Source organism: Schistocerca cancellata, chromosome 6, assembly GCF_023864275.1.
Source record: "Schistocerca cancellata isolate TAMUIC-IGC-003103 chromosome 6, iqSchCanc2.1, whole genome shotgun sequence".
NCBI lineage: Eukaryota > Metazoa > Arthropoda > Insecta > Orthoptera > Acrididae > Schistocerca > Schistocerca cancellata.
Genome location: NC_064631.1, coordinates 541912089 through 541927371, shown reverse-complemented (window position 1 = coordinate 541927371; position 15283 = coordinate 541912089). Strand labels below are relative to the sequence as shown.

General features: G+C 39.6%; 1 protein-coding gene across 3 annotated transcripts in view; it reads left to right on the top strand.

The window, feature by feature from the left end:
- LOC126191506 (V-type proton ATPase 116 kDa subunit a 1-like) overlaps window positions 1-15283 on the top strand; it is a 278558-nt gene that overhangs the window by 217752 nt on the left and 45523 nt on the right. For all 3 annotated transcript variants that reach the window (XM_049932400.1, XM_049932399.1, XM_049932401.1), the window contains exon 12: window positions 11475-11599. In XM_049932400.1, coding sequence (XP_049788357.1) covers window positions 11475-11599 — 125 coding nt within the window. The remainder of the gene's footprint in view (window positions 1-11474; window positions 11600-15283) is intronic.

The following is a 15283-nucleotide window of genomic DNA, read 5'->3' as shown; positions in this document are numbered from 1 at the left end:
GGCCCTCCTCCATACAGAAGTCATGGGGATGGCAGCCATGGCATTGGGAGATGATGGTACGAATCCAGTTTGGGCAAACAAACCCAAGTGCCCAGACAGGCAGTCTGTGCTGGAAGTGGGATGATGGCTGCATGGGTTGGCGTCCCTGGCCGGACTTCAGGAGATCCAGGAGCATCAGAGGTTGATGCCAATGGTGCAGTTTGGTGGGGCTGTTGTTGCTGAGTGGAATGAACAGATAGGAAGAGAGAAATTGATCCAAGACAACGTTGGATGGCGATGAAGTCACATATGTTTTCATTTGCGTTTTGAATGTTCTAACTAACCTTTCGGCATCAACTTTTTTTGACAGGGTTGCCATGTCATCAGAGGTCAAAGGTGGTGGGTAATGAGCAACATATGGGAACTGAGAGAATGCATCAATTACTATTAGCCAGTATGCATTAAGGAAAGGGATGGCAAAATTGATGTGGAGATGGTCACAGGCCTGTAAAGGTTAGAGCCATAGAGACAATGTTGTCCGCAGGGCAGCTTGCTGTTATGCACATTGAGAACATGCCGTAACCAAACGAGTGATGTCACCTTCCAAACCAGGCCAAAAAACATGACAGTGGCCAATGCCTTGGTGTGTGGTACCACCCAGTGACCAGCGTGCAGAATTTGCAGGATCTCTGAATGGAGAGCTGAGGTAACCACTAAGCAAGGAGCTGATAGTCCATATCAAGGAGTAGAACACCATCAACAACAGAGAAATGATGCCGAAACACATAGTAGTTATGGGGGGGGTTGGAAGCCTGTGATGGAGGTACCTCAGGCCAAGCATGCTGTAAGCAATGTCTCACTTTCTGTAAAACTGGATGAGTAGCACTAGCTTGCACAGCCTGAGTGCTTGTGATGGCAAAAACATTGACAGTTTGTTGAGCACATTCATCAATGTGGAAACGGAAATTGGGTCTGGTGTGGCTGGAAAATGGGAGAGCATGTCAGCATTCACATGTTCAGCTGTAGGGTGGAAGTGAATCACATAGTTGTACCAAGAGAGAAACAGTGCCCCACTTTGAAGGGGATGTGGTGCTTTGTCTGGCCATGACGCTGAGGGGTTAAACGGCAAAACTTACAGCTTGTGATCCATGATGAATTTTGCACTATACAGGAAAACATGAAACTTCTTTAAGGCATAAACAATGGTGAAGGCTTCTTTCTTTATTTGTGAATATCTAGTCTGAGCCAAATTAATTTTTGATGCATCTCAATAGAGCGCTCAGAGCGATTAGAATATTTATGAACTAACACCGCCCCCAGCCCATGTTGGGGCACACCTGTTGCTACCACTAAATGTTGACTTGGATGGTAGAGTATAAGGCAAGGTGCAGATTGTAACATAGACTGCAGTTTGGAAAACAATGTTTCACATGCTAGTGACCAGTGGAAAGACATCTTCTTATGCAGCAAGATATGTAATGGTTGTGCAATTGATATCGCCCCCCAGCAGTAACTGATGATAGTAAGCTATCTTACCTAAAAAAACCTGGAGTTCCCTGACCAATGAAGGATGTGGAAGAGGCATGACAACAGAGTCATTCTGATGATGGGGTTTGATACCAGCACTACAGACCTCAAACCCAAGGCAAACAATAGACTGAAAGAAATGGGGCTTTTCCAAACTGCATTTTAACCTGCCAGCCTGTAACACCAAAGAGAGCATAAGCAAGTTGTTGAGATGTTCAGCAGTGGAGGAGCTGGAGACCGCAATATCATCAAGATAACTGGCGTATCTAGGCACAGTCCTCGCGAGTTTCTCAAGAAACCATTGAAAAATTGTTGGGGCACTAGCCACACCAAATGGTAACTGCAAGTAATGACACAAACCAAAAGACTTGTTAATAACTGAGAGCTGTTGAGTCAGCATCAATGGAAAGCTGCAAATATGCATCAGAGAGGTCGATCTTGGAAAATACTGACTACCAGTGAGCGTAACAAAAAGTTCATCAGGGTGCGGCAAGGGATACATTTCAATGACAGATTGAGCATTGACAGAAACTTTGAAATTTCTGCAAAGGCATAACTGCCCATATGGGTTCTTGACAATGACTAAGGGAATAGCCCATTCTGAATAACTTCATCTGAAATAGTTAACTGGGAAAGGTTAAAGGCGTCCAAACAAAACAAATTTTTAGTGTGTGCATTCTTCACCACCAGAAAAGGCAGTGGATGCAACACAGATTTATATCTGAATGGGACTGAGAAACTATCTAATATCAGAATGCATTGTTTATTGTAGGTAACCTATGTATGCGACACTGGTGCTAAAGGGGGAGAAACCAAGTCCATGTATGCTTGCAAGTTGAGTAATGATATAGCAGCACCAGTGTTGACTTGCATGTGCAAAACCTTCTGATAAAACTTGACATCAATAAAAAGCTTTTTGGCTGCAACTGAGATTGCTGACACACAATTGACATCCAAGTCAGCGTCTGCAATAGGCTGTTGGCAATTAACATCACAAACAAGAGCGGTGTGGCCCATTTTGTAGCACTGGCGGCAAATGATGCACCACTTAGGACAATCTGGCCTATCATGAATGAACCTCATGATCAGGGGCCAACTGATGATTGCATCACAAACCATGTGGTCAGCATACAACTCCTTAAGTACATCAATGACAGTGTGACAATGGCAGCTTAAACTGTGAAGTTCAGCTGTCCAAGTCTTATAGGAATGTTCCAGTTTCTTGCACCAACAGAACTCAACTCAATTGGCAATGATTTGCATCTATTTACAGCAGTAATTTGAAAGAAGGTCACAGATGTTACCAAAAGGAGTGAAGATGGATCCTGCAGGGGGGCCCTTTGGCAATGGAGTTGATACATGCGAGGTGAACTGGAATGGCGGGGAGGGGGGGTGGGGGGGACAACTGGAGTAGTGATAGGCAAAACAGGAGATACAAGCAAAACAGGAGATACAAGGGGCGACGTGGCAGATGACGTAGATTGAGTCAGACCCAAACTGGCCAAAGCAGAGGCAAGCATTTGCAATACCTGGTGTTGACTGTGTTACTTTGTGGCAAACGCCTCTTGCTGTTGACTGAGATGCTGCAACATGCTGACCAACCTGCCAGCTTAAAGACTCATCAGTAGCACTGTTAGATGTTGTAGACACAATGGAAGACCAACCAGAGACTGAAAACTGCGTGGAGAACAATCCCACACTCTTTGTCACATGTGTTGTAACTTGGGCACACAACACAACCAAGAATGTTAGTACAATGTTATTAGACTGTGGCATGCACACTAATCACTTAAAGGTACACTGAACACAATAAGATAACGGCAAATGAATGCAAGGTACTCATTGGCAGGCTCTATCAGAAGTTCACAGTATTGCTCCGTCATGGCGCACTCTCATCATAAAAGTTATCTACAACTCATACAGAAAGTAAACTGCAGTTATAAGAGCTGAAGCACATGAAATGGAAGCTGTAGTTCAGAAGCAATTGGAGACAGGACTATAGCCTGTCCCTGATGTTGTTCATTGAGGATGCTTTGGAGGAAATCAAGAAGGAATTTGAAAAGGAAATTAAAATTCAGGGACACAAAATTAAAACTTTTAAATTTGGTGATGACATTGTAACTCTGTGCTAGACAGTAAAGGATTTGCAGAAATGGATTGTGGAAGGTAGGAGACAAGATACTGATGGAAATAAAGCTGTGAGGACATGTTGTGAGTTGTGCTTGGGTAGCTCAGTTGATAGAGCAGTTGCCTGTGAAAGGCAATGGTCCCTATTTCAACTCTTGGCCTGGGACACAGTTTTAATCTGCCGGGAAGTTTCAGGTTCAAATGTATTTGGTTGTAGTTTGAAAATACAGGCATGACACATAATTACTGAACAATCTTATTTATAGTTTAATGAACAGAGAATAGTACAGAATTAAGAACAACAGACTTGAAAATGTGAGCATAGTGACGTCTGTAGACACCAGAGATATTACTTAGGAGTAAAATTTGAACAATAACAGGACACATTCATTTTTTTCAGACAGTTATAAATTAAGAATTGAGTCTTATGTTAGTGGCTCTATGACTGAAGTGCAAGTCCTTCAATACATGTCTTGTGCTTCAATGCAAGAAGAGGCTTCACTAGTACATCTGCCGTCATATCCTCTGTTGGCTGAACTTCTATTTTCAGTGGGTACTCTTGTAGAGCTTGTTGTATGAAGTGATATTTTACATGCATGTGCTTTGCCTTTGAGTGAACAATTAAATTATGTGGTAACTTTGCAACTGATTGATTGTCAGTGATCAAGGTGATGTATGACAGTTGCCTTAAACTCAGCTCCTTCATGAATGTTGACAAATGAATTGCTCCCTTTGCTGATACAGTGAGGCTCATGTACTTAGCTTCAGTTGATGAAAGAGCAATGACTCTCTGCTTGTGTGAAAACCATCTGCATAAGATGGAGTTGTTGTCTGTATATGATTTCCAGCATCAGAACTTCCTCAGTCAGTATCTATGAAATTGAATATTTATTCCTTATCCTTGATGTACGTTACTTTCTCACCTATGGTTTCTTTGAGTCATCTAAGGATTCGTGAACAAAATTATGGTTGTTATTGTACTGGCTTAGCTTACTGACTACACAGCATGTGTTGCTTCGAGTACTGATGATGATGCACATCAATGCTCCAAGTAGTTCTCTGAATGGATAATGAGTGCTATCTTCATATTTAAAGCTCTTGCATCCTACTTTCTCCCAGTTGCCAATGAAGCCTTGTTGGCCTGCAGTCATCTGTTTTTAATCAGTGTAAAACTTTTTTGATATAACCACTTTGATACAATGTAATAATGTCAACAGACTGATTTTCCTCAATGCCCAGACAGCATGTCACCAAGATCCTTGACATCAAATCTGGGAGATAACTCATCATTGGTTTGTTTTGTCCCTTCTGGTTCTGCTGAAATTTCTATAACGTCATTTACATAAATGAGTAAGGGGACGGACAGTTTTCCACACTGTCTTCAAAGACAGGTGAATCTGATTTTGAGGGTTGCAGTACAACTGAGGTTAGAGTTGCATTCAATTTGGAATACCATTGTCAACCAGCATGGCACAAACCGTAAATGACCTTTTTAAGCTTGCACACTTTATTTCTGGATTTCAGTGTTTGGAGCATGTCACTTGCCTTCTTGATTATGTGATTATCTTTCTGTGCATCTCTCATTTTATGTAATAATTCAACCATTGAATCCACATGAATATTTACAAAGAATGTGTCAGCTTCACCATTGTGAAATGCAGTGGTGATATCCAGTTGTGAGACACGTAAGTCAAATTTGACTGACAGAGCCATAAGTAGTATAAATGAATCAGATCCTGCAGCTCAAGAGAACATGTTCACACAGTCAACTCCATTCCATCGTTTGAATCCTCGTGCAATTATTTTTGATTTTCTCCTCAGAAAAGACCCACTGCTGCTGTACTTATTCCTGAAAACAGTCCTACAGTCAATTACCCTTTGATTTATTTGTCTTTCTACAATGTCCCAGGTATCATTTTTCACCAGTGACTAGATTTCATCATGTATAGCTTCAAACCACTCTTGATGATCTGGACCACACAATGCATTATCAACAAAGACCTCTGTTACTACATTATGACATTGACCTCTGTTGCATTTGCAATGAAGTTAACATTATGTATTGAAATACTTGATGAGTTTACAACTAAGATAAACTGTTGAGAGCAGGGAGTTGTAGTACGTTACTTATCGGAATGGTGGGTAGTTACAACAGCTTACATTCAAATTGCATGACAGAGGGGGGGGGGGGGGGGCTGATGTGTGGATGCCCCCTTTTCACTGTTCACACTAACCCTGGTCTGTCATGTCCCCATATTTCAATCTTGTTGTCCTTCATTGGGTGCAGACAGAGCAACTTCTGACTCCAAAGCATAGAATGGATCATCATCTGACAATGACTCTCATTCAGTGTTAGTATTACCATTAATATCTCCTCCCAGGCAATTCATGTTGATGCTTCCTCTTTGGTGATGATCTGGTTCATCTTGCTAATAGTCTACTTCAGTTTGTTTGGGCTCAAAACTATTATCAAGGAACCTCACTCTCTTGATATGTGACTCTTGTGATTTCTTGGACTCTCACACAATAGGCTTTCAAACAGTCATAATAGTCTGCAAAAATCCCTTCTTTGCCTTTGGGATCAATCTTTCCTTTGTTTGGTAATTTATCTGGGATGAAAACCTTTTGAGGAGATGCACAAAGATGAGATAGGTTGGATTTTATCTTCAGCCACTTCTCACATGGAGTTCCATCAAACAGTCCTTAAGTTAAGAATGATTTAAGAAGTACCTAACTGGATTGATGGCTTTGGTCCAGAATTGTGGTGGTTATCCTGACTCGATCAGCATCCAATGAGCCACTTTGAGTAAGGAATGATTCTTTCATTTGGTGACTTCATTCTGCTGCGGTGTGCATGGAACTTTTAGATGTCACTGTATTCCTGCCATTTTGAGAATGGAACCCATTCTTTCACTGCAGTACTTCTGACCATTGCTGACTGAAAGTATTTAATTTTGTGACCAGCTTGATCTTCAGCTAGGTTTTTGAATTCACAAATTTGTCAACAACTTCTACTTTATGCCAAATGAAAGGGGCTTGAAACGATGTGTTTTGGTCATCTATCAGGTCATCTTGAGATGTTTCTCTCATTGGCCCACAGACATCAGAGTGGGTTAACTCCAGAAGTTCATCTGAGTACCCTTGTCTTCATCAGACATGTAGTGCATCTAGTGAGATTGGCACCGCTGAATTTCATACTTATCATGTACTTATCCTTGAAAATTTTGATCATATTTCACGAGTTCATGTGGCTTACTTGAGTGTGCCATATCTGCATATAACTTTTGGCTCAGCAATGACACACTCCTTGGGACAATTTTCCTGTAAATAAAACAGGTTTCCATCTCTGTTTGCAATCATTTTGACTTTACTGTTAGTATCTCATATAACTGAAAAAGTTGTCTCAGATGTACCATGTGGTTGTTGACCACAACTTTTGGCGCTAAAATCAGATTGGCTCCAAGCTTTGGTGCATGTCAAGTATTTTTCTGTGTTATGCAGTTACTGCTGCTGGCTGCAGTTGCAATGCATACATTACTTTTAGCTGTTTCTTACGTAGCACTATTGCTTGCAAGCACTTTCAGATTGTTCAACATTTTTGATGTGATTTGCAACCACTGTCTATGAACCAGAAATGTTGGGGTTAACTTTGCAATGGTCTCATTCATAGAGAAACACCAATGAGCTTCATTGACTTTGATCACAGCTTGTATACTTATATTCTTCTTGAAAAAAAACACTCATCTTCTTTCTGACCCTTTTTCTCACAAAAACTGTATTTGTATGCTGATTCCTCTGGTTTTTTGTTTTTGTTTCTATTTTTGTTCCCATTTGTCACTGCCACTGACAGCACTTTCTTACTTGTTCATGAAATGTTTACCTGATTTAACAAACATTGTGTCACTCGTATTTTCACTGTCTTTCTGAATACTTGCATTGTTTTCTTCCAAGACTGTTACTTTTATTGTCTTGACATCTGGTGGATTGTCATTGGATTCAATAGCCCATCTAAAATTGTTGTAACTATCTGGAAGACTGTACAGCAGGATTATTGATAATATATCATCACTTATGTTGACATCCATTGCTTGTAACTTGTTCAAAGCATCAATTGGATGTTGTGTCACATCGGCACTGGGTTGCGTTTTGTGAAGCATGAGGTGCTTGAGCAGCATTGCTTTGTGAGCAGGTCCTTTGGATCCATAGCCTGTTTCTAATTTAAGCTATACCTGACATAATGTAGTGCAATGATTCTAGTTTAAGTCATATATAATATGATGTACTGCAGTTTTGCTTCAGCTCGAGTGGGTTACTGGACAAAATCAAGCCTGCTATTGCTTTTCTGTCTGCTGCTAATCACTCTTTGTATGTAGCTTTTGTAGCAGCAAGCATTTCAGATTCACAAGTTACTGCAGGCTGCAGTATGTCTGCAGTCTTGTATTCCTGTGTGTCATTTTTGATGGTTAGTGCTTCAGCTTGTATTCTCCATGTGTTGAATTACTGTGTGACATCATTTTGAGTAAGACTTCATGCGCAGCAGTCATATGCACCATATTTGTTGTGTTAATGAACTAGTTTATTTCTGCACTTTTCAGCTTACGAATTTAGTTTCTCATCTAATTGAAAAATGGTATTTTTACTGATCACATAACTTGGCATTTAACCTGTTGGGTTGTGGTTTGAAACTGCAGGCTTGACATGTAATTACCAAAAATTATATTTGTTCTTTACTGTATGGAGAATAACAAAGAAATAAGAACAACAGACTCAGAAACATACACATAGTGATGTTTGTAGACACCAAAGATACTACTTGGTGGTAAAATTTGAAACTCAGCAAAATGGATGTAGGTGGCAATTGTTATTTAGATATGAAGAGGCCTGCACAAGGTAGACTAGCTGTATCAAACCAGTCTTTATACTGAAGACCACAAGAACAACAAAGAAAATACATTTTGTAGTTGGAAAATAATTGAGGAGGACACTTATTGCACATACTAACGCATTCTGTGTACTCTTGGTATTGGATCATCATCTGTCATCAGGATCTTCAAAATACACAGCCTTTGGATGCCATACCATCTGATACAGGTTGGAGTTTTATCAGGAGAGCCTTGACATCTTAAATTTGATAAGGTAAACTCAACGTACAACATTTTAACTGGTAGTAATATATGTCTTTACTTGTTTGATGAACAGATACAGTAATTGACATGAGTCTAGGTCCTTTATGATGACTGATTGATTTTAACAGGGGAGCTAACACAGCTTAGGTCTGCCCCGCCACTGCCCACACTGAAACTATTTTTATTGTGCGGTATCGCTTCCTGTATATCTAGAAAAGCCAACCAGTACCCGTAAATAGTGCAAGGAGTCCCTCTACCAGTTTTTTGTTAGACACAATTCCTTCAGGTCTAGTTGTCCCAAAGATTCTGTATCTTTTACTCTCCAATACCATGCATTCGAAAATTAGGTGTGATACAGTTTCTTCACTATCATCACAGATCCCACATTTATGGTCCTCTTCCATTATACCCATTGTGTGTAGGTGTTTTTTGAAATTCCCATGGCTAGTGATTAGTCCAGTCATGAGTTTGATCTCTTTCCTGTTCAATCCCAGGATTACAGAGCTTCTTTTAAAACATGGCTTGGGCATCATTACCTTACCATGTTTTTGTTTAAGGACCTTGGTCCAATATCCTACGTGCTGTTTCCTAAGCCAGTTCCGTAGTTCTAATTTGATCATAGCCTTGGTGATTGTCAGACAGGTTCCAGTCCAATAAATGGAGTTGTTTCCCCCATCCTAGCCAATCTATCAGCTTGTTCATTGCCAGAGGTCACTGAGTGACCAGGGACCCACACTAGGTTCACCCTATTGCTTCCCCCAGCTCCTCCAGAGCCCTGTGGCAATCTGCAACAATCTTAGATCTTGTTGCAGGAGCTGTCAATGATTTCAGGGCTGCCTGGCTGTCTGAATAGACGTAGATGCTATGGTCATTGTAGCATCTATGCATATTCTCCTCCACACATGTCCTGATTGCAGTAATTTCAGCTTGGAATACAGAGGCCAGTTTCCCTAAAGAGATGATGCTCTCCAGGTTCACAGGACCAGAAACCGTCGTAAAATAAATGAATCGGAATCTGTCTCAGTGTGAGTGAAAGGTGTTGACAACTGTAAAAAGATCACACTCATTGGTGATCTGACTCATTATTATAGAAATTAAATAAAGTTCCCTTCCTTATCCTTAATCCTTATCTATTAAAAAAAAAAAAAAAAAAAAAAAAAACCTACACATTGATCTTGCCAAAAGCCGAGAAGTGATTCTTCTTGGTGTTAGGGCACCCTGGAATGCTCTCTGGGGCACCCTGTGATGCTAAATGCTCATTAATATTTGTTCATATGGGCGAAAATCTCATCTTGAAAGTGTTGTTCATATGGGCGAAAAAGCTCTTCTCGAAAGTGTTGTAGCTGGTTGCCTATCGGCCGAGCCAGGCCAGCTCTAATTTTAAACCAGCCGTAGCACTAAAATCAAAACTTCTGGTCAACGCCCTTCTGCTTTCGTTGCCACTGCGCCTCAGCCCAGAAGTTGTGGTTTGATAACTGGCAGCTATATAAGTAATGAATCTGGAAAGACAGTGTCAGCTGTTGAGCAGCTGCATGTGCAGCAGCATCGAGATAGATTAGTTATGCCGCGTTATTCCATCTGGGCTAGGTGACTTGAACGGTTGGAATGTTCCCACTGCCCACTGGATTTTGTTGAAGTTCACACACTCCTTGGCCAATTCCCAGTCCTCTCTTCAAGTTTCTGATGATAAACATACAATAAAAGTGCAGACAGCAGTGAGTATGAGCAAGGAAATTATATACATTTTCTGTGCTGCAAGTGAACTCATTTGAATAATATTAGCATGCTGTCTTAAGGTTTTTAAAAACTCAGTGAAAGCATCTTAAGATTAAATTTTGTACATTATTATTTGACCATGGCAGAATGGTTGCTGAGGAGACAGTCAAAGCACAAGCATTTTTTGGTAAACCTTAAATTCAGACAGTTCTGTCTAGATCCAAGCCCATGTGATTTCTTTCTCTTTCAAGAAGTGGAAGAAACAATTTGTGAATGTATTGTTTTGAGACCCTCAAAATGAAAATATTGTGGCATAGTTAAGACACTGGACACACATTTGTTGGGTTTTCTTTAGATATCATCATTGGAGTGTTCTGTTTGTTTCTTTGTCAACAAATGGCAGAATACGTCACCATCACTTTCATCTGCATCTGAGCCGGAAAGTGTAGGAATAAAAATCTGACAGACAGACAGACAGGGCGTGAGCTGTACCAAGATATCTATTTAAATGGTTTGGTATCAACTGGCAAATTTCCACATACAAATTCTAGTGTGGCACACAGTTTAATATGTCATTTGGGTAAAATATTAGTATAGTTCTCAATAATAAATGAGAATTCACCCTGTGAGGCTTCTGATGTTGCATTATGGATGTGCTTGTGATCTATTTGAGAAAAGAAAGGTTAGCATCTTGAAGCTGTGACACAAAGCATAGGCAAATTTCACTGTTGGTAGGCTGCAAAAAGAAAAGAGAGATCTTGAGAGATTCAGTGACTTGTCAGATAATTATTACATTACTTTAGAGTGCATAGTTTACTTATTCTATAAACAAATAACAGAATTTTCCAAATAATTTTGTATAGTTTCCACTTTCTGACTCCTTAAGCAAACTTATAAATACACAGTTTAATGAAGTGGAATTATGCTCAAAGCAGTGCGTATTTATGAACGTGATTTTACATTTACAACAAAGATGACAATATCCATTTTTGTTTACAGCCACTTTCGTAAGCCAATCAACATCCTCCTTGAAACTGTACCCCAATTTCTTTTCCTGCTGTTGCTGTTTGGGTACTTGGTCTCACTTATGTTTGCTAAATGGATTCTATATGGAGCAAAAAATGGTAAGTTTTTGTACACACTATATATGTCATAATGTTTTCAACAAACCACAGATCGCATATTCAGTGAAAACGAGCCTTCTGTTACCACTTATTACATGAGTGTTATAATGATTGATTGTCAGAAGTTACTAGATTTGGACATTCAGTAGCACGTGGAATTTCTCTTATATGGTATCTGTGTGCTTATACATATTCTATCATGTAGAAAACAATGATTAAAAATGAAAAAAATTGTCTACTGTTGAAACACCTGAGTTGAATCTACAGTAGTCTCAAATTTCTAAGAATCATCTGCCCTTCTCACTAATTCCTAAAATAAAATCTAAAGGATTGAGACATAAAAAGGAATGTAATGGGTATGAAATAAAAGGTTTGTTTTCAAATTTTATTTGTTATGGCACACTTTGAAATTCAATTTCTTCATATAAAAAAAAGGTCATAATATAAACAATCTAGTTACACTTCAGTGTGAAAGTGAATACTTTTCTGATATCAAATTTGTAATTCATCGTATGTTAAGATAAATGTGCAATTACCTTCAAAGACAGTAAATGTTTCAAATAGAATTCAACCTGTAAATATAAGCATGTGAAGCAGCACATGAAACATTTTTTATTTATTTATTGATCTTTTATTAGTTCACACCCTGAAAGGAACCAGTAAAGACTAGGAGATGATGAGCAACATCTACAACAGTTGACGTATACAATAAAACTGATGGAAAACTGTCAGTTAGTGCTAACATTGCCACTTAGTCACATTCTGAGGGCATCACGAGTACTTGCTAGCCACAAACCTGCACAGATAGATATATCAACTTTAATAGCAGAACTTTGCAAATTGCACATTATTTAGAAGAATTTACAATGCAAGCCTTCATCTAAAATTATTTCAGTTATGACATAAAAATGTTGTGTTAAAATTGCACATAAGGCAGGCTAAGAATAATCATCTGACTCAACCATACTAAAATGAAGTGCTGGAGTCTCTTCGTTTTGCTTTGGCCTCAGGATACAAAGATTTTCCTAATTGTGCAAAAATGTGAGGAGAATGGCATTCATTGCTAAGTGACTTGGTTCATTCATTTATTAATTGATTCATTGTGTTCCATAGTTCTCATCAAAAAGGAGAACCTTAATAGATATGGAACAATTCAAGGTGTACAAAAGCCAAGCAAATTGTAAAAACGTAATCTCTATAATACTGTAGTAATAATAAATTATCATTATACTGCTTAATGCTATTCATGGTTATGCCAGCAAAACTTTGTGAAACAAATTTGAAAGAAAGCAGCTACTGCTTGCTATACCAAATGGTTGTTGTTTATCTCCTGTTGGAAGCTTAATATTTATTTGCCTACATTGGCATTTTTCAAAGACATTTGTTACATGCAGCTGTAAATACTGAATTCTGTTTGTATTAAATTACTACTGTCATGCAACTTAACAATAAACACAGCTACTTTTAAACCCATGAATATAGAGATTTAGATAATTTGTTGAAATAGTGGCTAATGAGGTATGTTTTTAGCTTCCTTTCCAAGTGGTAGGGATTTACAGTTTCATGCTTTGTGTTAGATTGGGGCTTGCTGAATACATCTGCAGAAGAGTACATAACTTCACTCTGAACCAAGCTATTTATTTGGTCCAGGAAATCACTTTTTAATACATTATTCATACATATGTTACAGGAAAAGGTATAAACAAAATTAATTTATGATTTAAGCAGTCACTGTGATTACATGATGTACACAAACTACATGATAATATAAATTAACATACTACATTTCACAGGTAGACCTGCCTTTTCTGGGATAGGTTTGATTAAAAGCATCACTTATACCATCAAAGGCAGGACTATCTGTGAAACCAGTCAAGTGATCTACAAGCTAAGCTCCAATCATTGTGCTGCTTTCTACTTGAGCATGACAACTAACAAGCTGTCTGTCAGCATGAATGGCCACCAACAAGTTGTTGCCAAGAAACAGCTGGACTACACAATTGCTGATGATGCCACCGAACACAACATTCTTCATTTCAATACCTGTGTCACAGCCTGTGCCATCTGGATCCTTACCACCAACACCTGCTTTTCTGAATTGTAATATATCCTACATTCCCATAACCCACGTGGCCTCAATCTTCACTAGTCTTTGTCCTTACCCTCTGGCCCCTTCCCTGTTCCCATTCCAGAACTACACAGTCCTCTATTCCACCAATGCACCCACATCTTTTAACCTCTCTTTTCCCAGTATCCTCTCTTCTTACTGCACCTAGCTTTCCTACCCTCTTTCTCCACTTCACCCCTGTATGCTCCCACAAGCAGCACTTTACTGTCCTCCACCCCTACCCTGGTATCCCTCCACCTCATTGCTACAGTCTCTCCTTACCCCCACCAGCCGATTGCATCTCCCATCATGTGCAGCTGCTCGCAGTGTGGCCTGTGCAACTTGTGACTGCAGTCATGTGTTAGTGAGTTGTGTGTGTGTGTTTTTCTGTGTGTCTGTTGTGTGTGTGTGTCTGTGGTCTGTTTTCCACTGCAGAAGAAGAACTTTGTCCCAAAGCTTTAACACTTTAGCAATCTTTATCATTATGCCTTTGTGCGACTCAGTACCTACAAGAGGTTGGGGGGGGGGGGGGGGGGGTCGAAAAGTTTCTTTTCTAACTTAACAAATATGAAATGACAGAAGTTTCATAATACCTATTTATTTTTGAGTATAATACCTGTGTGGACTAACACACTTGTGGGCATGCTCAGATAACTTCTGCAAACAATTTACATAAAAGGTCTTCCATTTTGAGTCCATCCAAGTGTTCACAGCATAAATCACTGAATCATCATTGTCAAATTGTCATCCTTTGAGGTATTTTTTTTAGGTTTGGGAAAGGAAAACAGGTTGGTGGAGCCAAATCTGGAGAATATTGTGGATGACGTAACAATTTGAATCCACATTCATACCAAGTTCCCAGTGCTGCAAGGGCTTTGTGCTCCGGTGCGTTTCCTGATGCAAAAGTACTCCACACACCAATTTTCCGTGCCTTTTTTTATTTATCTCTTCTCTCAAATTGTGCAGGAGGGTGCAATAGTGTGATGCATTGATAGTTACACCCTTTTGCAAGTAATTCACCATAATTACCCCTTCAACATCCCAGATGTCTGATGCCATCACCTTACTGGCTGATTTTTGCACCCGGAATTTTTTTGGGCTAGGGGATGAAAGACATTTCCATTGTTGTGACTGTTATTCTGTCTCAGGACCAAAGTAGTGAACCCATGTTTCGTTCATTGTTACATACCTTGCAAGAAAGCTGTCTTCATCCGCTTCAAATTGGTGGACGATTTCTTCCCAACATTGCACACACTCCCATCTCTGATATCCTTTCAAGTCTTTTGAGGTGCATTGAGATGAAACTTTACACATTCCCAGAATATCCACAACAATGTCATGAGCATGCCTGTGGGAGATTCCAAATGTGCTTTCAATGTGCTGAAACATTGTTCTATGATCCTGCAAAATCGTATCATGAATTGCAGTCACTATTTCATCAGTGGCAATGGTGACAGGCCTTCCAATCCTTGGCCAATCTTCCGCACTTGTTCTTCCACATTTTAAGTCAGATACCCAGTTTTTCACTGTTGCATAAGACAGAGCACTGTCCTTAAGTGTGTTCCGCATGTCCTCTG